A 25,642-nucleotide genomic window follows, 5' to 3' on the forward strand; every position below is an offset into this window, starting at 1 on the left:
CGTGGAAATAACCTCTTTTTTTTTTGAAAGTTAATGAATTTTCATTTTTAACGATGTTATAATTGGATGCAATAAATAATGACTTTTTTCTTTCGAAGGAAAACACGAAAACGCTTGAAAAGAAACAAAATCAAGTAGAACTAGACGTGATATTTTTCACCTTTCTGTCTCTTCTCACTGACACAATCTGTATTCATGTATCTATTCTACACAAAGAGGCCCAGAATCTACAAAAGGAGAAACATCCGCAAAAGAAACACGGGAGAAAAAAAATTCTGATGGTATACATTGTGTCATACACACGTCATGCAAACTGTACAGTGTCGCTTTGCCACGAATAGTGTAACCACCCCCCCACACACACCCCCTCCCTCCCTCCACATCCCCTGCCCAAAAGCAAACATTTAAATGTTAGCGCCTCGAGTCAATGACTTGAATATCTACAAAAGCAAACGACCATTCTCATTTACATTAAGCTAAGGAAACATTTCGCCCGACAAAAAAATAAAATGCCCTATATAATCATATTTACACAAATTAAAACGAAGGAAAAACATGAGCAAAAATGAGCGGATTTGGAAAAGAAAAGGATGATCTACCTGTTGTTATAAAAGATATGTGAGAAGAAGAGAATTCTTTTATTGGGCGACAAGTAAAAACCACATTACAAGTATGCTTACTGCTACTTACTACGATATGGTTAGAGGTTGTGGTGTGGAAATAAACATTGTAACAAGAATTAACCAAGAGTGAGACAAAATTGTAAAACTCATCAACCAAAACCATGCAAACTACATAGCATAAACCAAAGTTCCAGTTTGTCTATGCCGCCATATTTTTTCCTCTATAATGTACTAAAGCTTATCTGGCTGTCCATCACATTTATAAAGCTGGCTATCTTGCAAACGCTATGAGAACATGTTTTTGCGCATGGGGTAGTTCACTGTCTTATCGATTGGAATTTCCTTTTTTATCAAACGTGTTTTTCTTTTTACACCGTCGCACCGCCATAAATGCAGCACACTATATATGCCACTCTTACCTAACCATAAATGCAAATCAACATTTGACAGTAGAGAATTAATTGTTGTATTCTTCTTTTTGGCTGTAAGATCCTGTGTTGTTCAATCAACTCAAGGAAAACGACTTGGTTTGGTTATTTTAGGTTATTTCTCACATTTCCCTCTTTCAATAAGTTGAGCATTTTAGCAAGTTGCATTCTGTTACATTGTCTATTTTTTTTTTTTTTTTTTTTGTGATTTGGGAACATTACTTGAATGTTGCTTGTGAATGGGCAGGGGTGGGGGTGGGGTATTGACCAACAAAATAGTCCAGTCAGGACCTACACATAAACATGAAAGAACTCTAAAACAAGCCTTTCATCTGGTCTGTGGGTTCTTATGATTACTTCCCGTACATGGGTATATTTAAGGCAAGTCTCTACCCACCCCCACCTCCCCCTCCAATTATATAAAACATACACATCAATGCCATCATATAATCTTATCCCCCTGTTACATATTACATGGTATTTTATGACAAATGGCAGAAACTGCTTCTCTGGTTCATACAATCAGGGATTGAGAAAAAAAAAGGAAAATGGTTTTATCCATAAAACTCCATCAATCCTGTACAAAATAACATTCACTCTATAAAAATGTAATTAAATATACAAAACATTTCATGACCAGCATTTATTTCAGAGACCTCACCCACTGGTACATTCATCTTTCCCCCCATTCCATTCTAAAGTAGCAAATACAATTTGTTAAAATGGTACCAACAGAAACAAACTATGACCGAATCACATGATGGGAGTAACCGCCATGTACTCAGCAAAGTATACCATTATAATCTGTATCATAGCACAGTTCCAAAGAGGTTTTTTCCCCCTCTTTTCAAGGGCAACAATCCATTTTTCACATCATTTGGTGCTTTGCCAACTAATAATATGGTATTAAGCCAATAGTAACATGAGCTGTAATACCCGGTCCTTCCTACTCTTGACACATAAACACAATTAAGAACTTCCTTTTCCTTCGTTTGCCAACCACTATCACTTCTCTTCTTCTCTGATCATACACACTAGTTTACTGCAATGCTTTGTGTGCCGTTAGTGTGTGATAAAACGCTCATATCAATAACTTACTCAAGCCCTTTCTGATCGACCAGTTACGTTCAAACGTGTACTAGAAGTTACCTGAATGTCCTAAAGACCAGTGGCAAAACTAGCTACTTTCTTACTTCTCCAAAGCTAGAGACACTGCAGTAACATGTAGTAACCTTCAAGGTCATCTATTGATGGTCAACCGAGCTCCTCCTTTCAAATTGGCTGACTCATTCACCCACACCTTGTGGAGAGAAATTTGCCCTAATTTATTATGACAGATTTACCTATTGTTCCTCTCTTTTAACACCTTCAAGAGCAAACTAAGAGTTGGTGATTTGAAACAAAAGATCATTTTGGCATCACACGTTCTGTTATGACATATGCAGATCATCCACTGGTTTCCCTCTGTTTTTAGATTACCCGAACACTAACCTTGAAGTAACTTCCAGGCTTCATGCAATCATATCTTCACCAAGTAACATACTTTTAAGTTGGGGTTTGCACCAGGCCATTTTTGGAATCTTTCTATAGAAGTGCCAAAATGTCTGTTCGTTAGCTAATCCAAGCCAAAGGAAGACATCCTACGATAAATACGTTGACTTGTATCAATTTCAGATAACCCAAAACACAGTGTGTTTATTAGTAATGTCAGGCAGGCAGGCAACCTATTGTTAAAAGTGGATACCTGCATCACCACAATAGGCTTTAGAGGTCATACCACCATTTTAAGTATCGGACAGGAACCGTCATTGCTAGGTCTCCAAAACCTTCCCCATGATTATCCCATGTGGTTTTTTAATTTGCCCATGTTCCGTCAAGGCATTTGGTATAAGAGTTCCAACCCACTTCTGAATTCCTTCAATACGACTAATGACAAGCACTTACTAATGACAAGCGCTTTGTACTTCTGTAAATAACAAATAAATAATTTAACCAGCTTAAAGATAACGGATTCGTATCGCCTGTTTCGTCACAGAATACTCAAGACAACATCAAAAATCTACCACCAAACCCTAATGAGTACACCCATGACGCCACAACCACCGAAAGAATGCCGTGAATATCCGACCTTAAAAAGTCTGAAAGGTAACATGTGCAAAAGTAAACCCAACCCACTTGCTTGGCACAGTTTGAAGTTGTTATCTATAATAAAAATCACAGCTGAAATATGCTGCTGATACAGGAAAGCCACCGCTGGACCTGTGACTAAAGTAGAATGGTCATCATGGGTAGCTAAATACTGTGGAACTTACTTCTTTCTTGGTATGTACAAGAGAAAAAAAGAAGAAAAAAAACTAAAGGGAAGAAATTAGTTTATTGAAAACATATTTGTCCACAAAGACATCAGAAAGGTGATGATGCTGATCATGAAAAAAAACAAAATGTATATATATATAGAGAATGCTGTCAAACACAAATGATCACACTAAAAAGGAAAAAATGTTTGCTGTACAGTTTTAACTATGTACAATAATTCAACGATGCCTCTTTTTTTTCCAAAAATCCTATTCACATATATCAAAGAAGGTTTGGAAAGTAGACAAAAATGTGGTTTTCACCTCTCGACTCCTAGGAAAACATTTTGATATATGATTGATTAATTGATCTATTCAAAATATAAATAACTCATCACATATGTAAGGCATTACAAACTTCTGTTATTTACTACTCGGCCTTAACGCTCCACTTTCGGATTTCAACCATTCTACAGAAGAGAAAGGTGTCCATGGTCCCTTCCAGACGTATTTGCCATATTTGACATATATTCTGTATTCATTCCCCGAGAGTAAACACCACAAAATCCTGCCACCTTCTCTCTGACACAGGTCCTGGCCACAAAGTTACTGTTTTTTATTCCTCTTCCTTTCGTTTATTAGGTACCAACCAAAGAGTGTATTTCCCAAGAATTTATTTCGTAGTTTTGATCCTATCGATCAGATACCTGCATATGTTATCAGCTAATCCACAATGACAAAACTATCAAGTAAAAACATTTCAATTTGGGAATTCTCCATTCCAGCACTATCTCACCATGTTAAACCCTGTCCTACATCCTAAATCCCCTCCCCCCTCCCTTCCAACTACATCTTGTCTTAGTTTTTAAGTACCATACTCTGTCATAGTTTATGCTCCTTCCTGTAAACTTTTTATCAGTTACCTTTGATTTATTTCTTATTGAAGAAGAAGCTTTTTGGCACTCCTAAACCTTAACCTTAGAACATATCTCTCTTAACAGTTAACATACATACATATATATATATATATTTATCTATATATATATATATATGTATATAATCTGTCCAAATGGATAATCCTAGGGTCTATTAAATATTTTCTAAAAATCTCATCTCCAGCTGACCAAATTTAAACACAGATTTTTTTTTGTTTTTTTAACCAAAAATTGGCTGCAGTCAATAGAAACTAAACACATCCATAGTAAAGCTAGACATGCAGCACATATTAACAGAGTGATACATTCAAAATAAAAAGGAGAAGAAAGGAGAAAAGGGAAATACCTATATACATCAGCCTGTATCATTACACTCCTTCTGTACTGATGGGGAAGGGGGGGGGGGAAAATTGATATTTTACAAGAAACTGTAAGAGAATTGGCAATGCGCAGCAAAAGTCCACCTCGTGACCGGTTAGGATTTTCATCACGATTCCACTTTAGGCTTTTTGGAAGCTTGTGTACTGGAAAGACAGAAAAAAACAGAAAAGTAATTAACATTATCATTAAGTTTTGTTTCAAGCAGACTCATGACTTTCTTTTGGTTACAATTTCGAATGTTAGTATTCTTGTCTGAACCATTAGAAGTTTCGTCATATTTTGATATATCAAGTCAGTGACGTTACTGCACTGCTAATGCCGTGTGATTTACGTAATGACACTAGCTTCACCAGTTCAATCGGTTTGAACTTAAAAAGTACAGTTTAAAATCCTGAAGTATGTATTAAAGAAAAGGTTTGAAAGTTACCGGCGTCAGAAAATATCCTCATCGGTTTTTTTTTCTTCAAAAAGATTCATTTCTACATATTGAAAGAATAAACTAACACTGAAGTCATCTGGTATGGCCTAAAAATGGCAATATATTGATAATCAAAACTTTCCTTGTGATTTGTACCATCTTCAACATTCCCAGATGAACATTAAGTAAGAGATTAAAGGGTCATAGTCAAAATCAATTTACAGGTGGTCGTCAAATGTTTGAAGAGATACAGGAAGTTAATACTACGTTATTCTGTAAGCATCAAATATATGTTCAAACTGCTTAGATGGGTTTCTTTTTTAGATGTGAGTAAATATCATTACGTACCTGTCTGCCGCTGCAGCTGCGGCGGTCGCACTCCTTTTTGGTGCGGCTAGCTTTCCGCTCTGGTTATCCTGTAGCCATCTTACTTGAGTAGCCGGTCCATACCTAACACACACACACACAAAAGTAAAAGAGATGGCGAAAGTAAAACAGCAATCCACATCTCATACCCTATGTTCTGTCCTGATTTGTGGTAATGAAAAGAAGAAGATGAAATGAGGTTGCTTCTTTACTCCCCCTATTTTCGTTTTTATTTTTAGTATTTCCAATTTTCGATGGAGAATGATAGCAATTTATTATTTGACCTATTTGGAGGTGTTTAGTAAACAATGCAACCTGATTCTGAAATATACAACAAGCCGGACAACCGCACAAAGCTCGTTATGGTCATCCAAACAGGAATTAGGTCGTCTCTGACGAACGTTTGAGAATTTGCCCCCAAAGGCCATCATCACTTAACATTAAATTTCCAATTTTGATTAATTAATGAATCAAACGACCTCTGTACTTACCCTTTCTCATTCCTTGCAGCAATTCTGAAAATGATGGCTGGCTTACTGGTAGTGTCCACATGGGCTGAGGCTAGATGTGTTGAGCTGACCACACAGTATGGGTTAGGTCCACAGTACACCCGGACGAAAGCAAGAGCAGCTGGACCGGGTTTCTGATCACCGGCAGGACCGGCCGTACTCCGTACTGCCAGGTACACAGTGTATTCCAGAATTTCACCGTTAGTGTTGGTCGGGGGCTCCCAAGAAACATGGGCTCCATCATTACCCTGGTGAAAGGAATCACATGGAAATGGAGGATAATAAAAATAACGAGTAAAAACATGAGAAAGTGAGAAGAAAATAAATTATAAAGGCAGCAAATTAGAGATGACTTAAGGCAGGAAGGCGTTAATTGACTATGCAAGTAATTGATTATGCAATCTAAAAGGTCTTTGGTCAAATAACCTGCTTGTGTTCACTGGTACCATACCTATAGTATTAATCCAATCAGCCATGTGTGACTAATGAAATAACCATGACAACTAACACATTAAGCTTAGGTAGAAACCTGGTTACCATGAACTTCCCCCAAAAGGCAAAACATCCAATGCACTAGTGGCTTCAGAGCCCCAAAACTGTTTGAAAGATGATCTTTTTAAACAACATTTAGATAACCACAAGATTACAGGAAATCCTGCATCAGTCAAACAGTGAAACACCGCTTGAACAGCAACCAGTATAGGAATGAGTATGCATTACAAGATATCATGGAAAATGAAACCAATTGTTATTAAGGTGATTACTCTTACCTTACTGATCCTGATGGCTGAAGGAGCTCCAGGAAATCCTGGCAGGCATGTTTTAAAAGCTGATATTTCGCTCCAAGGACCTCTTCCGCAGGCATTGATACCTGCCACGCGGAATTTGTACGCTGTTCCTGGCTGCAACTCTTGCTTCTTGAGAACACTGTGGTCAGGCACACTCACGACATCGATATCCTAAATGGCATGGGGTTGGGGGAAGTATATAAATATCTTTCAATTCAAAGGCTTTTCTTGGTTTGTTTATAACTCTTCATTTACTATTTGTTTAGTCATCCAGAAGCAATTAATTATCTCTATATAGCTATAAATTTCTCGATAGTTGTTCATGAAATAGCCACATATGTATACCATGTATCATGTTATATTCAAACCATCAATTATGGTTGAATTAGCTCATGGGTGCACAAGGAGGCAACAGTTCATGCTAGATAATATCACAAGCAGTCAAGGTTTCCTAACACACCTTCAGTGCAGAACAATCTAATCCAGTTGCAATGAATCTTTTACATCAACCACTGCTGTGGGCTGGAAATCATTTTAGATGGTTCTTTCGTCCACAACCTAGCCACCTGATGTGCAATATCTTCATGCTTTCAGACTAATGTCCTACCTGCCACCTGATCTACTTCTGATTTACTAACTCACACAGGGCACACTTTTAAGGTTTTTTTACATTTTTTTTACGTTGTCTGAACAGCAAATCTGATAGTCCAAAAAATGTACCAAAATAATGATCTATATGTTTACACTGTAGGAAAGATGTGTAGGTATGGTGAATAGTACACACCAACTTTGGGCCAGTGTAGCTCCCTTTTGGATAGATCCTAGGCCTACCATTGATTTGGTTTTATTATAGTAGCTCTCCAAAGTGATGGGGGGGGGGCAGTGGGGTGGGGGTGTGATATCAATTATATCATTTTCCCTTTTTGGGGGTATTTGCAATCTGAATTTGATGTACAAGAACTAGTCTACCCCCCTGATGGCCTCCAAGGCTGATTTTGAATGTCCCAACAGAAATTTTAAAATTTGCCCTGCTCGGACATATGTCAAATTCTCTTAAAGGATGACCTTGGGCACAAAATTAATTTGGATATGTTGTAGACTGTTGAAAAGACACTGCTATCAGACCTAGGTTATACTTCTATAAAACTTGATATTTTTGAAAAAATGACACATATAAGAAACTGATGGTCATCAGATACAGTGACTGGACCATACAGTCTAATACACAGACTGTTCGGTCAGTTCCTCAGATGCAATACTAAAACCTCTAAATGGGCAAACGTCACTCCCATGGCCTCAGATGGCATGTTTACAGTACATTATAAATCAGTCAAGGACAGATGGTGTTCAATGTCATCCAAGGGTGATCCTTAGTTGTTTTTTATCAAGTTAAAATCACACATTTTGGTGGAGTTTTAAATTTCTGTGCTTTCTTTTCTCCATCCCTTGTCTACTAATCCTCTTACATCTATCTCATTGTGTTCACCGTGCTCATTAACCTGTCTGTATTCTGTGCGTGTTTTTGTCCCTTCTGTTACTGTTACTTGTCATTTAGCCTCTGAAGAAGATCCTGCTAGGATCGAAACGTCAGGCCGACTTATTTTACACATTCTATTACACAGGCTCTCTAGTGGATAAGCAGTTTGCTAACTGTTTTATTTTATTTTTATATTAATTAACATGAACGTTAAGGCCTTCAGTGAGCAGCCAACTTCATTTTCAATCTAGCCTTAAAGGAGCATTCCAGATATTTAACACATGTTTAATGCTGAATATCTTGAAAACTGGAGTTAGCTACAAAACGTAACTGGCAGTCGAATGTTTTTTCCTGTTCTTTGTCTATAACATATCGAGACAAAAGTTTTAAGCCCTATGTCATCCTTCGAGAGGCCAATTTTGTACGATTCAAAATAATTTACAACCGACTTACGTCTTCATTCCTCTGGGAAGCTTCTGAGGGCAGGAAAAAGTGAGCTACTGTAGTTGTGGTTGTTTTGATGATGCCTACATCATACCACTGATTGGCTTCTCGTCTTACTGTAGTCACTTTACTCTGATAAACAAATCAAAAATGAGAAACATAACAGTCGACAAATTCACAGGAAAATACATCTTCTCAAACATCATACTTGAGATGTTAAGGGGCGGGGTGTGGGGGGGGGGTATTTTCTTCAACAGCTGTCCTTTCAAGCAAACCAAACCATGTATCTGTCAATTTGGTTAACACCTGGACATGTTTGGATTGATATCCAGGAATTATTAAATGTAAGTAGTAAATACTATTTGAATGATTTTGAATTTTTCATTCATACCAAAGAAATTAAAATGTCAATAAGCTTTCACATCTATCCCCATCATAGAAGATAAGTACTTTTAATGAAAATCAGTAGCCGATACATAAGCCATCATATATTCCATGTAGAGCAGATATGTAACAATGCTGTATGTGTTCATAAACCAGATAATTAGGATGATGTGCTTACACAAATATTTCTTAAAATATAATGTTGAGGATCTCTGGTATAAACGTGAAGAGCCGGACAGAACATATATGTTTCATGAGCCTCACGTCACTAGCTAAACTTCCACTCTAGTTTGCAACATATATCAAAGCCAATGCTCTTTCACCACCGGCCTCTTCAAGAGAATCAATCGTTGGATTTTGTAGCTCTGATGGTAAGCAGAGAGACTGATCCAATAGTAACCAAGCAATATGACTTTGCTTCTTTTTAAATCATTTATTGAGAAACTGGCTCTAGTCTTTTGCCAAACTCTGTCAAGTCCTATCATGGACCCACTTCAGTAATCTCGAGGCGCTAAGGAGGAGATGACCTGCTTGATGATACATTAGATAATTCAATGAAATACTTAAAGTTAGGCAAAGATGAGAAAATGTGAACAGTGATGTACAGAAGAAGGAAAGAAGAAAAACTTACAACTGACGGATCCATTGGTTCCTGCTTGATTGCATCCAGACCGTTTGAAATCTTTACAGGGGGTTCAAACTTTGGTGGCGGCATCTGTCCTCCGGAGGCTAATGAAGCTATGGTCATAGCGATCGACTTGTCATCCGAATCAGCTGGATGGAGAGATATTGAGAGTTGTTTTATAAATACATGCGCCATTTTCTGACATACTCCAGCATTCACGCACAGTACGCTTATAGGGTTTCGATGATCAATCTCGGACATTACATTACAGCAAGACATCACACATATTATAGATGTTTTATTTCACTTTCTTCACCATCAAAGCCTGCTTTGTTTCCACTGTATGGATGACTAAAAAAAACAAAGGAACTAAACTTATCAAAATCTAAAAATGTCACCACCACATCTGATTATTGCCATCACTGTGCCTGAAGTATTAGAAGCTACTAGGAAAGACAACATCTAGGAGATAAATCAACTTAATACCAAATCTAACCCACAGGACACCGAGTAGGGAGCTTGACAAAGTTGTCTGCACTGTCCTTCAGCAAATGGTTCTTAAAATTATTTTTAAATATGTTCCCAAGTACTAACCTGCTGGCTTGGGTTTTTCACTAGTGTCCATGGCCTCAGGGGTAGCCCCGTTGGTCTTGGGTTCCATCTTAGTCTGAGGTACGCCGTTAACCTGGGTCGGTAACGGAGGGACCGCTGGGGGTGGCATGATAGCTGATGAGGTGTCCATGGGTGTGGCTGCCTGACTTGGTTCTGTCTTCACTGTCGGTGTACAAGCTGCAACACTAGTGTTTGCTGTCAGTGTTTTACTCGTTGTAGTGTTAACTGAATTGGTTGTGTGTATGGTTGGTTTTGTTGTTGTTACTGAGTTTGGTTTTGTTGTTGTGCTTGTGGATGTACTGTTTGCAGCTGTAACACAAAAGTTAAATGACAACAACTAGGATTAATGAAATATCCCAAAAAAGTTGAGATTTCTCCTTTTCCCTTTCCTACAAGAATAACAGTGCGAACAGTCTTATTGCCACTTCGATTACCGGATGTGTCATTTTAAGACATGAAGGGTTAGAATCGTCCAACACTGCAGCATACAGAAACGTTGTATTCGAAGCCGAAACCCAAAGTAACTTAATTACACATCCGGAGACTATGCATGCAAAGTTCTTCAATACCGCCCTCATCACCTTTCGTGAAACATTTCATACTGTAGTTTTGACTCAAACATGAGGCAACCATGACAAAGAACAATCTTGATAACATCTATCAAATCTGAATTAATCAACTCATTCAACTACTAGAGAAGTGCTCACACAATTTTGCTACACAAATTAAAAATTACTAGAACAGTGTCCGTGTAACATCTGAACGACAAAGGAAGAGTTTCACATTATTTTATCGTCTAAACTGAATACGTAGATAAACCTTAAAATGGACTTCAACAGCCATGAAAGGTATTATGGGTTGTTAAGTCTCCAGAGAAAATTCTGGTAACTATTCTACTACTAATACCGTATCATAAATCAATGCTGAATAAATTATGTTCATGTACAGCAACATTTCATCACTTTGATTACAATCTTCCTGGCAAAGCTTGGAGGTTAATTCTTCACAGTTGGGTATTAGAACTAGAAATCCGATAAACATTTAGCACATGTCTAACTCTCTTTCGACCTCACTTACCAGATGTCGTTTCTGAAGCTGTCGTCTTTCCTTGCTCTGACGTTCCCTTTGCTTCTCCTGTATTTTGAGCTGGAAGAGAAACAGGAATAGCTTACAAAATCTGCCTTTAGCATTTCACAGCTAACACTCTCGGGGGGGGGGGGGACCTTTAGAGATCGAGATCCCACACTTATCATTTCAAATCCTCTATTTACAAAAAATAAGCAAATGGTGTCATAGAGAGTTAACACTACTGGATAATCAGCTAGAGTAAAGAGTAAAACAAGTTAAAATTTCAATTTGATCGGGTCAAATGGGTTGTATCTTGAGCAGTCAAAATCAACGATCAGGATGAATTCATTGTCACGACAGAAATCTTGATTAATTCCCCAGTGTGAATTTGTATTTTATTTTGTCTCTAACTTTGCATCTGGGGTGGGTGGTTGCCTCAGCTGCACATGCAGTGTGAGTAGTCACTGGGTTAGCAGTAGTTGCTGGGGTACTGCCAGTTGTTGCGGTAGTGCTAGTACCTGTAGGAGCAGTGCTATTACCTGCGGGGGTACCACTAGCTGCTGGCGTTGTGCTGGCTGTAGCTGCTGTGGCAGCTGTAGGGCTAGTCTTCTCTGAGGTGGTGCTGGGTGCGGTAACAATAGTTACTGGCTTTGGTGGGTAGTCAACTGGTTTTATGGCTGGTACGGTTGTTGAGACTACTGCAGGGGTTGCGAATGCTGTCTTCGCCAATGTGGTGGCCACTATTGTTGAGGTCGCCGTGGTAGGTTTCACAACTGCGGCTCCGGTTAGCATCGGTGCAGCACCTGTTGCCTTTGGAGGAAACAAAACATCAAACTGATAAGTAAACTTGTAAAATTGCACCAAAACAAATGATTTATGAGTGTTTTCTACACATCAATGACTGTGAAAAGGGAACTTAGCTTAAGATACAAGTACTAAACATCATCTCACAAAAATTCTTCATTAAAGTTAAAGTTTACGTTACATTTCGTAAATTGACATTTCAACTCCGAAAAATATGACAGAAATCTTTTTCTCACTTTCCACGTACAACATTCAATCACCATGTAACTTTTGAGTTATTGTGTTCACAAGCCATCGTGTCACACACACCATAACATAGATTACCTTTCCATTTGGCCAGAAGTAGTGTTACCAAAATTTCTGTCTCCTTGTAAGAAAGACTTTTGATTTTCCGTCATTTCACAAAGAACCGAAAGTATTCCACTGGGTAAAATAACTGTTTTTCTACAAAACTTAATTCAACAGAGAATGAATTTATCTGGGTTACCTGATTAGCTGCTACCCCAGCCAACAGAAGCCCGGGTGCTGGTGTCGTTTTAGTGGTAGATATCAGAGTTGCTGGCGCTGGACTTTTGGTCGTCATAACACCTGCGAAGAGACCTGGGGATACCTTGGAGACGGCCTTAGTGTTAGCTGCGATTTGAGCAGAAGTAGTGGCCAAGTTTGAGTTAGAAATGAGATTGGACAGGTTACTGACACCGCCGGCTAGGGCAGAGACTGGAATGGTGACTAGTTTTGTGGTGACTCCGGAAACACCGGTTGTGGTTGTTATCTTGATGGGGGCATTCCCGATACCTTGAGAGGATATACTCTGAAAGACGAATATGACAGGCTGCTATTAAACACTTGTACAACACAGATGATCATACACAAGCTGCAACTTTAACATTAATGATTAAAAATGTGACAATCTATGTTAAAGGGGAACTTTATACAGCCAACAGCATGAGGACTGTGAAACTTGGTCTATTTCAACTACAGATAAATGCAGAGCTCAACAATTTACTGTTATGTGTCCTTAAAATAACTAAACAAACAGCAGAATCTTCTACTTCAGCATCATCGTGGAAAATGACAATAAGTAACATTTGAAACCCTTTCTCAAGACTACATAATGGCACATTTTATAGGCACTGATCAAGGAGTTTTGCAGAAGGATCTGAGGGTGAGACCGCACACTCTGGTATGCCAGAACACAAAGGTATGATTCATAAGTGCCAAAAAAAACCAAAAAAAAAACCAATAACAGTAATGGAAATACTGAAAAAGTCTGAGAAAAAATCTTTGTAAAGACCTCTGGCAATTGAATGTAACCAGCCAGCACAATGAACCAAAAAGCAGGACGACCGTAAAAACTGACCGATGGGTCAGCAGACAGATGTACTTTAAGCACACAGAGCTTGAAATGGTCAAATGTATAATTTGTATGTACCTTCAAGATAGCAGCGGCGGCACCTGGTTGGTTCAAGCCACTCTTCAGACCAGCTGAATTGGTTATGATTTGGATGGTCTTAGTTCCCGAATGACCTGCTCCTTGACCTTGCGGAGTGACAGCTCGAATGATCGTGATGGGGGAGTTACCGCCACCGGCAGCCTTGAGCAACGCTTGCTGCGCCCCTCCTTGTGACGTGATGACAATTTTCTGTTGGTTGGGGAGTCCTGTCGAGATGACTTTACCAGAGGTGGTATTTGTCAGCACCTTTGATGTCACCGTGACGATGGTGGGCTGTTTGGCGCCGCCCGGGGTTGGGGCGATGCTTGGTTTCAACATGCTCTGGTTGACTGGAATGGTTTTTATAATACTAGTGCCCTGTTGTTGGATGTTGCCAAGGTTCAACAATGACGTCTGAGGTTTTCCCAATACTGATGTCACAGTAGGCACGCCTTTCTTGCTCATGGCTTGCGTAGTGCTGACTAGCTTCACAATGGTCGTTCCCTGGAGCGGAGACCTGGATGTCACCAGCTGACTGCTTGCGTTGACTGGATTTATTGTTGGAGAAGTGAATGGTTTGGCCTGTACAGCTGTACCCTTTGGAATCTGTAAAGGGAACATAAGCTGACATGCTTTGGAAGCTACAGGGAATTGCTTTTATGCTTTTGTCCAGTCTGGAGTATCTACATAAAATTGATCACTTTAATTGATCACTTCAAGACAGGATATAAACTGATCTCAAAGAAAGAAGGGAAAAATAATACATACACTCTCTTTCTCATCAGCTTAACATTTCTTTCCACGTACTCTGTAAATGCTGACATTTTATGTCACAAAAAAAAACTGATAATTACCTGAACACTAAGAAAGGGAGAACTCATAATATCCTCTGTCACTTTAAGGGAGTTACATACATTCAATCATGGATGCTTGGTAAGTGATCAAGAGCATCGTTTTTACTATTGAAATCGTATCTGCCAGGTAAACTGTCGATTGCATTGGTTCAATCAAAATTTATTTAGTCCGGCCAAGTCGCTCGGCAAATATACCGCCCTCAAACCAAATAATCCACACGTGTACCAAACTTTACAGGTTACTATAATGGTATCATTATTCCTAAATGACACATAAGGCATCGATGTAACTTCTAGAGTCATGTTGCCCAAACGTTAAATGCATGGTCAGGCATGATATTGTATGCAATGTATACATTCTCTACTATCTCAAGTCACATTTCACATGAGGGATTAAAATGGTAAAGGTATACAGCTTACAGTTTGAACGACAGTAACTGTCTTAGCTCCAGGAGTCAAGGGCTTCTGCTGGACAATGACTGGCTTCAAGTTCCCTGTATTGGCTAAGCCCGGTTGTACTTGGTTGGGAGATATCACGTTGATGGGTTTGATGACTTTACCCTTGCCTGCTTGTTGTCCTATGCCTGGTGACAGAAGACCAGTGGTGCCGGTCAGAGCTCTTGAGACAATGGTCAATCCAGGGCTCTGAATAGGAGAGATGACCGCTGTACCCGTACCGGTGTTGATTACAGGCTGTCGGATCTTCTGGGTAGCAGCCGCTGCTTCAGCTAGGGCTGCAATCCCGCTCATTCCCTGGAGGAAAGCAAAGAATGAGCTGATTTCAAGAGAGACGTAGTAGGGGTTGGATCCTAAATGGCACGGTGACCTTTTTCATAAAATATAACATCATGAGGAGCACAGTCCTAACTGCATTTTCTAAATTAAAAGCTCTTTTAAAGTACTAGATTTTCTATCACTGACTATTTACAGTCTCATTTCTATTGGAGGAACGTAAACTTTGCTTTCAAACTTGAAAGAGTTCATCCATTAGATCAGCTATAGTGTGACTTAAATCTGACAAAAATAGAAAGAAAATAAAATAGCTTTAAAAGTATGGATGGGCACAAATGACAAAAAATGAAATGAGCTTACAGACTCTCAAGTTATGCAAATATCACACTGTAAAAATGATTGCTTTTTCCCTTCTTAATTTTACAAATCACCGAGCATATTCCCCGACATAAATGTTATGTAATCGTATCTACCAATAGGCTGGTCCTTAACAGTATCACTAAGCTAAGTTTTATGCCTGGTTACAGACCCAAGATTCCTCAAAAGGTTTTTTTTTCTACTTACTGCTGCAGTTGATGATGTCCCTGTTCCTATTGCTGGCTTTGTGCTTCCTGGAATAGAAATGATATAAAAAGATTGATTAAAACAAATTTTTTACTGACGTCTATATTTCAAAGAGATAGTATCCTTCCGTCGTGCGGCAAACTATAGACAACTATTATCTGATGAAATATATTGAATAGATGCTTTGAAAATCTTAAGAATGTGAAAACTTACCAAGAGATTTAGCATTCTGGTTCACTTTGATAGGTGAGGCTCCAGGTGTGACTGGCAGCCCGGCACTTGAGGAAGATGTTTGTCCGGGCATGTCATATTTCTGGAGCTGCAGCAGGTACACATCCGCTAAAAAAATAAAATAAAAATAATAATATGTGGAAAAATATATCCAATTCAGATTTTTTTAATTATTTTCAATCACAGAGCAAAGTGGTCAAATTGCCCCACAAGCAAAAAAGATGTATAGCATACACTACATAGGGCATTTCATGGGTAACAAAACCATATTTGATATCGAAATACTGTAAATTTGTTTGAACTTTATCAATTCAAAGATCTTACCTGTGGGAACATTACCCCAGGAAACCTCTAAAGTGTTTGTGCTGGCTCGAATGAGTTGAACCCTAGATGGTGCTGGTGGTTTCTCGGTTTCCAAGTACCACAGGTCTTTGCAACAAACCTGTGAAGATGTATGGGGTTGACATATTAGAACATGTTGATCTCTTCAGTATATCAATATCTGGTAGTGTTTTGTAACTGTTTCCTATGAGGTTTAACCAATACAAACTATGCAATCTTCTGTAGAAATTCCAAGTTTTTCAAAGAAGTTACAACTAGTTAATCAATTCCACTTCAGACATTTGGAGTACAGGCAATAACTAGTAGAGTGTTAACCATTATTTTATAGAAAGCTGGACTTGGTAATCCTGATGAAAAACTGTCCTAGGTGCTGGGTTAATCATTCTCAAATTTTAAGTACTTTTTTTAATGCTATTTATGGTGATGAGTGATTTCTATTCTAGTGTACTTGACCACGAGAGGATTTACCGGCTCAAATGCGCATTTTAACGGCAGCTTAGTGGTCGTAGTAGTATATTACAAACACTCACAGTATCATAACATGACGATTCACTTGAGAAATTAAAAAACAAGTCTCCACACCACGTTTGCTAATAATTTCTGAACGAAACATCAAAATCTCTTTAAAGCCATCAACAAGATGTCACAAGTCTTTCAAACTTTCTTCACATTTCACATCCTGGCTTCTTTTAATTTTAAATTGATAGCCTGTTCTCAACAATTAATACCAAGTCTACTGACACTCTTCATCACTTATTTTCTTTGAATTTGTCAATTTTTCAACCCCTCGAATGTACCTCCAACCCAACCTCCCATCTGATGCTGAGGGAGTGCTGTGTCACAAATCACTTCTTCTTTATAGCCATCCCAAACGCAGTGAAACAGCAACCTATTCCTCTGACTGACCTGATTATTCCATGCTTTGCGATAGCCGTCTCTCCCGCTCCAGACGTACAGCCTAGTATGGATGTTAACGGAGCAGTGGCCTGCTCTGGCCCTTGGAATGGCATCTTCAAAGACTTCCATTGATAATGGTTCCCAAGTCATAGTTTCTGAGAGATTGAAGATGCATTAATTAAGCAAAACGAGACAATATTTCGTTGAACATATGAAGTGATTGATGATATAGATCGCGAAAAACATTTGTGCAAATAGGATTGCAACAACAAATGCATAGAGATGCCTGATATGTGAGCACTACTCCACTATATTGTAGACTTAGGGTAATATATGAAGCCAAACCAGCGATGTATTTACAACGTTATTCAATATGATGATGATATGAAGTCAACCTTTAATAAATATGCATCATTTGTTAAAACTCTACATTGCAATCATGGTTGATTCCCAATTTTCAAACAGGGGATAATTTAGCTGGTATGGCCCGGTATCACACAACAAAAAGATATGTAGACTGGACTGGTTGCTATGCAATTTGAATACTTAATGAGACAAATTTCAGAGCCTTCAAATATGAAATTATTCCCAATGTTAGATTATGAATATAATATCTCGTCATCGTCTTATGGTGCACTGGAACAGCCATTTCATTGATATAAAGTGCCTACACTTCTTGTGAAAACTTTCACTCCCTCTGCAATATGTCCAGCATGAAATGCAGTGCATTTTACAGCTTGAAAAATGGATGTATGTCTAGAATAACATATTACACTGGTTTATCAGAAACAGTTTAACTTGAATACACAGGCTCTAAAGACTCACCTAGATTGAGAGATGCCAGCGTGTTTGTGCATTTCCATTCCTTCTCATGGGCTGCCACTTTAACATCATCCATAACTAGTGGAACCCATCCACCAAACACAAACATTCTGTGCAAAAGTGGAAACCCAAAATATGCATCAGAAACGTTGAGAAACTTAATACGTTAATTTAACAGAAGAAAAAAAAACTACCTCAATAGATTAGTGATCAACTGTGAATTAGGGAGAAGAAAGTATCGACTAATTCCCAGATTCAGTGGCATGTTGTAAAACTGTGACAATGTGGAAGAGAGTGTCAGCAAAATTATTATTAATATATTTCACTTTATGGTACTTCTCCTTGGAAAACACAATTTACCAAATAGTCACTAACTTTGCAGATTTCTAAGTCTTCAGTGGGTCTGACCAAACTCACCTATTTCCAATAGTGGTTGCAGAATGCAAGCTCCGAGGAAGAGGCACAGGACCATGAACATCAGGTCTGATCCAGGTCATTGCATCTAACCAATGAAGAATGAGGAAAGAGTAAATGAGAGAAAAGCATCCACTTATTTCACTTATGATCAGCAAGATTCTTTAATGCATGTGAAATTTCTATTGATCTCGACTGACCTTCGACCTTCGTAGGAAACATTCTTGTACATATTTAAGCAAATCCACATACCAAGTATTAAGCTTCAATTTGACTTTTATACTTTGACCCCTACTGACCTCAAATGATCTGTAGAACCATAAAAAAAAGTGGTCTGTACTTTAGTAAGCAAATCTACATGTTCTATATATGAAGTTCATCTAAGCTACCTATTTGGATATACCATGTTTACTACAGTTTCAGACTTTGACCTCTGGTGACCTCAAATGACCTTTAACATCTACATGTACAACAATTGATAAGGTTCTTATAATTATTCAAGTGGATCCACATATCAAGAATGAGATTCATCCAAGTTTTAATTTAGGAGTACGCAAGCTTACAAAATGTTCACACTTCAACCTCTGCGGACCTCATATGACCTTTCAACTGTTCAACAACCAACAGAATTTTTGAATTTAGTAAAGTAGATACACACACTAAAATAAAGTTAATTCAAGCTCTACTTTGATAGCATCTCTATTTACTATGTTTTCAGATATTAACAGCAGATGACCTCAAATGACTATTGACCTCTAGAACAATCAATTCAAATTTTATCATTAGTAATATGGATCCACATGTTATGTACAAAGTTCATCCAGTCTCCTTTTAGAGTTAACTTCAAATGACCTTGGACCTCCATCAGAAATGACAGCTTATATTACTCACCAAGGTGGACCTACACACTGTCTATGAAGTTAACCAAAACTTTACAAAGGGAGTGATCCTATTGACCTCCAGTGACCTCAGACATTGGCTTCCATGAAAAGCTTTGTACAGAACACACATGAACACAGATGAATCCACATGCCTCATATGACATAAAAAAATCCCACCCTTTGCAAGTTTTTGTATTTACAAGCAAGTGTCACATACATGAACATACACAACCACACGTCATTACAATTGCATGATTATGATACGTAGATCCTTTTTGCTGCTTGCTGCAAGGAGTAAACAAACAACTTTCAAACATGTCTATTGCAAGGATGAGACTTACTTTACATAGCAACTAACTTACCAATATTGAGTTGCCAGAGATCACCAAGTCGACAGCCACTCATACCTCCATAAACAATTAATCTTGGGCTTTTTCCGTCCCTGCCACTATAGGACACACATGTATGAGACTCTCTTGCTGGTGGAAGTGTGCCATGGACCTCGGGAAGGTCCCATGATAGATTAGGATATCCTGATCTCAGCTCCAAGGTGTAAAGGTCATTTAAGTATCTGTTTATAAAGACAAATATGGAAGTAAAGAATTTTGCAATGTAAAAACTGTCAAGACCTACTACTAACTACCATTACTTTACTCTCATAAAATTCTTCAAAATGGATATATCAACTGCATACTAAGAAAAGTAGCTAGTAACACCTGTATATGGCACACATTCTTCCCCGCCCCCCCCCCCCCCTAGCCACCATTAGTCCTTAAATGAACATAGAGGGCATTGCAAATGAAGACAAGGTTTCTTATACAGGGATGAGACTGAGCCGGGGAAAAAAAATCTGAAATTTATCGATCGCCGTCCTGGGGGAGGGGTTTAAGAGGAGGGGGTGTCCCCCTCCCCTTTAGAATTTTTTTTGTCAGGTAAGGAGGGCTTAAATGCAAAATGGTGGACTCTAGATGGAATCTATCACATCACGTAACTCGCCAAAAAAGTGTGGAATTTCTGCTTGTATAATTTATCCATTAGCTTTTTTGAACCAAAAAAAGGCTTTTTTGCTTGCTTTGTGCTACTTGATTCCACCACTGGTCAAATTCGGTGTTCCTTCCCTTCACAGTCCAGCATGTTCGGCCCAAAAAATAAAAAATAAAAAAATAAAAAAAAATAAAATAAAAAAAATAATAAAAAATAATAAAAAACGCGAATTACGAGAAAAAACGCGAAAATGAAAAAAATAATAATCGGAAATCCGCGTTTCCGCGGAAGAGTCTCATGCCTGCTTATAGAGTTCCCTTATCATTTCCCAGTGCATTTTTTCCCTTTGTATATCTATATATATGGTTGAATGTCTTACCTTGGAATATTATTTTTCGGGTCATCACTGTCATTGGCTAGCCCACCAAATAGGTAGGCTTTACTTCCCACCAGAGTAAAAGTATGTCCAAGTCTAGGACATGGAACTGGTCCAATCTTAGGTGACCTGGGTTTAAGCCTCTTCCATTCCCAGCGACTTGCTTGTAGTTCATATAGCTCATTAGAGTACTTCCCATATTCAACCATTCCACCAAATATGAAGAGCCTGGTGCCATCTGAGACAAAGCCGTAAGCAGCGCAGCCTGGGGGTATGTCTCCCCTCACTGCAGGAACAAACCACTGGTTTGTAGCTATGGAAAAGAGGCAACAATTCCTATTGTTAAATTGCATTACGGTCATTCCTTTTTATGTTTGCATCCTTTTGACCAATATTCTAATATGAAGCACCATTTCATCAACACAAAGTTACAGCCAGGAGGAATTTTTCAAAATATAAGCAGAGATCAGACAATCAATCACTCTAAGAATAATTGTTTCTGAAAGTAAAACTCATCAAATACTGTACACACAGAAACAACAGCAAAAATTAGTCACTCATGTGAACTTGTTGCTTGCTGCATGATAGTTCTGTACATGAAGTATATAAAATTCAAACAATATTGCTGCACCTTAACTCCTTAAGTATTAATTAGTTGGAGGCTCTATGTTTATATTTAGCAAGTTTGACTGCTCAACAAATGTGCACTTTGAAATTTTTCTTTAGAGCTTGACTTTGTGACAAAATTGAATAAATCTAATGGCAACATATGCAGATATTACAGGAAGGCCAAGGTACCTGATAACATAATCTGATACTTGCAGTCCACCAAATAATGACCTTACAAGATGAAATTGGGCAACTACTGTACATCACAGGCTTGAATATCATGACAAAATTACAGTTTGTCAGATACAATTGAGTAAATAGTTAATATCTCAATAATCACAAGCAGCCAAATAATTGTAACAAAGTAGATCTCTTGGGGGATTGACAGGTATCTAACAATGCGAGAAAATTACATGGGTTGGAACTTGGTAAGATTGACAATAATTTATCTCATATAGTTTTGACAACATCCTGACTACATATCCTCATAGAGAATAATGTGTATTAGCTGAAAACCAGTCAGGATACTAGCTATGCTGGGGACATATATACAAAATTTTGGATGATGTTGTGTAGCGATGGGAACTGGTGGGTACCTGACTGAAATTTACTACAAGGTCTGGTCCTTTACCATAGTACCGTCTGGAAATTCATAAAAGTCGCTAACATCCTTTTCCATTTCAAATGGCATTCAAACGGCACTCTTTTAACTGTGTTGATCTGCTGATGGGTGTGCACACTTAGGCTATTGATGGCCGAGACAAAAGATGGCAACGAAGGGACTCAACAGGGATCAACTGCCTCGATATGTAGACAAGCAGATGTGGAGCAACATAAGGTGTGAGGTGCAGCGGTAGATGATCCACTAACAACAGCTCTTTTAAGGGCCATCATTTCCCAGAAAAGGAATTCATACATCTCCTCAAACATGCCAATACCAATAAAAGAGAAACAACTACTACTCTGAAATTGTAGAATTTGCAACATGTATGTCACAAAGAAGAAGAAAATAGTAGTACTCTGAAAATGTTGAAATTAGTTGTATAACTTGTAGAAATTTGCAACATGTCCGATAAAAAAATAAAAATGATATTACTCCGAAATTGTAGAATTTGCACATGTCAAAAAAAAAGTGTTAAAGTTGTTTAATTTGCTATCCACAGACGCCTAAATATAGTGTTGTGCGGTAGTGCAAATTTCCCACAACTGATAGTGTTGCAACATGAATTGTAACTACTACCAGGATTTTCCTCAACATTTCAGCTATGTTTCAGAGCACTCAGTTACAAGACTGTCAATGTCATACATTCATTGGCATAGCCTAGGTCATGTACATACTCTTTTACCCGCACAGTTATAAAATTAAAAAAAAAACATCCAAAATAACACGCTATATGAGGGCATTTGTTTTAACAAACACTTTCAAAAAGGTAAGCACAAACCTTGGACAAAAGGACCCAACACCACCCTTCATTCATACTCAACGTACAATATTAGATTAACATGTTCGCACGTGGATAAAAACCCGTAATCCGTACACAAACAGAAATTGGGGGTTCCCCACTTTTCATATATTGGAATAGGGCAACCCTTCAAGTTCACAATGAAAAGTTTTCAACTATCAACAAGTCACCACATGTTTGGAACTTCATACAAGAAGAATGTAACATAGGGGCTATTTAAATACGGGATTATAAACTACATACATGAGAATGGTACATAATAATTTATATCCTTAATCGGCTGTTGTTTTATTCAATAAGTGCCATATGCTTCTTTCGTACAAAAAGTTCTTAAAAATTAATAAAAACGTAGCCATAAAAAACTATATGACATCGTGGAACCCTCTGTAATAATAATAAACAAATCCATTCCATTACAGCATAAATCTCAAGTACCGTACTGCACTGTGTGTACCAGTACCGTACCCCAGGCTATAATAATATACAGTCCTGGGTGAAGATGAATTTAAGCTGGATATACTCCCTGCGGTTTGGCTCAAAATTAAGGAAGGAAGAAGGAAGAATAAATAACAAAAATTTCAGGATAACTTTGAGGTCCTGAACAAGTAATGTTAGATATTTGGTGTAGACTAGATCCAAATTACTATGTGAAAAGTTGATTCATTAATGGTCTAGGCCAGTAAGTAAAATGAACAGAATGTTATTCAAACTATGAACACGGACACCAGAAATAAACATGTTTTCTCTTCTTTCAAATAGTATCACATAGATATTTTTTATTATTGCCTTGATTCCTGGGAATGCTACCGCAACGAAGGTAATAACCGGTTGTTTTCCCACTCCTGGTAATATTGAGATAACAATACAACTAACCCAAAAGTTGAAAACACCACCTCTCTTTAATAGTGGTATATGCCAGCCAAATATGAGTGGGTCAGGATCCCAAAGTTTTCTAACTTTGACCTGTGTTAACTTTAAATGACCCTTGAACTTCAGAGAAGGGGGCTCTTGTTTTCAAAAGGTATAAGATGGATCCACATATGAAGTAATAAATTAACCCACCATGAACATTAAGAATTACAGTTCATACAAGCAAGTTTCACGAACACACACACGCCAACACAATCTCATAAATTTCTTTTGCCCCCTTTGAGGAATTAAAGAAAATTGCCTAAGCCGTACTCCCTCATAGCCCATCTTACGTTAATACGTTAGGCAGCAGCTTAGGCCAAGATACGAAAAATTTACAAAACGACACGAAATTGCTGCAAAAAATATCATTGAACTTACCAATGATAATGAAACAATTTAACTTCTTTTTGTTGTGCTGTTTCGTTCATCATATAACAGCACATTTAACAAAAGATAGTTTTCAAATGTTGCAAAGTAGTTCGGCATTAAGCTACAGTATAGGGTATAACATAACTTAGGCTATAACTACAGTACGGTATCACCGGCATCCTAACAGTTTGTTATCATTAGTAAATTGGCTTTAGCACTGGAGGCGGCCATTTTGGAAAAGATTATAAGATGGAATATTTAAATCCTCGAATAACTTAGCGACACAAAATTATCACAATTAAGCAATGCCATTACAAGGATTCATATGGGGACCACCAATGCGTGTCAACGAAAGGAATTCAGTAAAATCGTTAAGGCGTCTGCAGAAAAATGTAATAACAACAAAGGGCGCCATATTGGAAAAGGTTGAACATAGCAAAATTTCAAATTGTACCTGTGTTGTAAACGTGAAGTTCATCCACGATTCCCTCATTCCCACCGCCGAACACAACCATTAGGTCTTTGATGGCAACGGCACGATGTCCATGGCGAGGCCTAGGACAAGGGCCAGTCGTACCTGTAGCCCGCTTCCATTTCAGTATGGGAGCCGCCATGATGTTTATTACCCACAATGCACATCGGCCTCGAACAAGTCCCCGTATCTTATCACGTGTTTCTGTCTTTAAGAATCTATTTAATGCTTTAAATACTAATTTTATTTCATTAATACTCTTAATTAATCAGATTACAATTTTAAAAATAATAAACAAAACTTGAATAACTCAACTTGAACTTTTATAGAATTTTTACACTTCTCTATACGACATAGTAGTGAAAGAGGATGTTTTTACGCCTCATCACTTTTAAAAACATCCGCATAGAGAAAAATAAACCTAAGCCGCTACAACTAAAACTAAAATTCTCTACCTGAAGTGAGAATGATCAAATACTGTGCTGACTGATACATGTAGCTAAATGACATGTCCTACTACTGACATAGAGTCACTGAGAAGGTAGTGAATGTAACCGAGTTCTCGTAGTTTGTGTTACTTGGGGATGAATTCAGAAATTATTGTACGGGGAAGCACATAAGAAAACGACACACCCACATGGACATCGAGTTATCAATGGTTGAGTGTAGTCCCTTTACTCCGCTGATCCTGGCTCTATAGTCGATGCTTTCAAGTTAGAGCACGTTTCGGAACTATTTATCCGCCACACAGAGCGTTTATTACGCTTTGTTGTGAATTATGACAACTTTGATTAACGAAAGTTTCCTCAAAGTAATGGTGCCTAGTACCGTACGTACTATACCCCATGATCGAGGCGCAACTAGATTGGGTTGGAAAACTGGACAATTGGCTTGTTCTGCACGGTTACATGTCATTGTACCTTTTAGCCTTTAGAGGAAGCCTTGAGGTGGAGCGCATTGTCGTCCAAACCCTCAATTTTTGCTCGCGATATTAAACAACAAACTTATGCTTTCAATAGCACTGAACGGCAAGTGACCCGCAACTGGCGGGTTAGTCCCGCATTAGATGTCGCAAACCCGCCGACTCGCCCATACCTGTAAATACCCCGCATTTTGTTGACTTTCATGTCAC

The 25,642-nt window shown here is 38.2% G+C and overlaps 1 protein-coding gene across 1 annotated transcript; it reads right to left on the minus strand.

The window, feature by feature from the left end:
* Positions 1 to 1,278: 1,278 nt before the first annotated feature.
* Positions 1,279 to 24,682, minus strand: LOC139962145 (host cell factor 2-like). Its single transcript, XM_071962083.1, has 21 exons — positions 24,493 to 24,682; positions 20,689 to 20,998; positions 19,688 to 19,896; positions 18,448 to 18,532; positions 18,034 to 18,140; positions 17,218 to 17,363; positions 16,294 to 16,411; positions 15,952 to 16,077; positions 15,739 to 15,785; positions 14,863 to 15,195; positions 13,589 to 14,194; positions 12,644 to 12,967; positions 11,892 to 12,162; positions 11,362 to 11,430; positions 10,267 to 10,593; positions 9,679 to 9,821; positions 8,673 to 8,795; positions 6,725 to 6,913; positions 5,937 to 6,202; positions 5,428 to 5,529; positions 1,279 to 4,804 (listed from the first exon to the last, which is right to left on the minus strand). Exons 1-21 carry the CDS (start codon positions 24,650 to 24,652, stop codon positions 4,768 to 4,770), a joined length of 4,098 nt encoding a protein of 1,365 aa, XP_071818184.1. The 5' UTR covers positions 24,653 to 24,682; the 3' UTR covers positions 1,279 to 4,767.
* Positions 24,683 to 25,642: the final 960 nt, after the last annotated feature.

This window comes from Apostichopus japonicus, chromosome 20 (genome assembly GCF_037975245.1).
Source record: "Apostichopus japonicus isolate 1M-3 chromosome 20, ASM3797524v1, whole genome shotgun sequence".
Lineage (NCBI taxonomy): Eukaryota > Metazoa > Echinodermata > Holothuroidea > Aspidochirotida > Stichopodidae > Apostichopus > Apostichopus japonicus.

What these genes read in the sequence shown, in the direction of transcription:
- LOC139962145 (XM_071962083.1), bottom strand. Translation starts at nt 24,652, where the DNA reads ATGGCGGCTCCCATACTGAAATGGAAGCGGGCTACAGGTACGACTGGC. An exon ending in GCAACCACTATTGGAAATAG is followed by an intron (nt 18,141 to 18,447) that starts GTGAGTTTGGTC and finishes ACTTTTGCACAG; the next exon opens with AATGTTTGTGTTTGGTGGAT. An exon ending in CAGCCATCAGGATCAGTAAG is followed by an intron (nt 6,203 to 6,724) that starts GTAAGAGTAATC and finishes TCCTTTCACCAG; the next exon opens with GGTAATGATGGAGCCCATGT.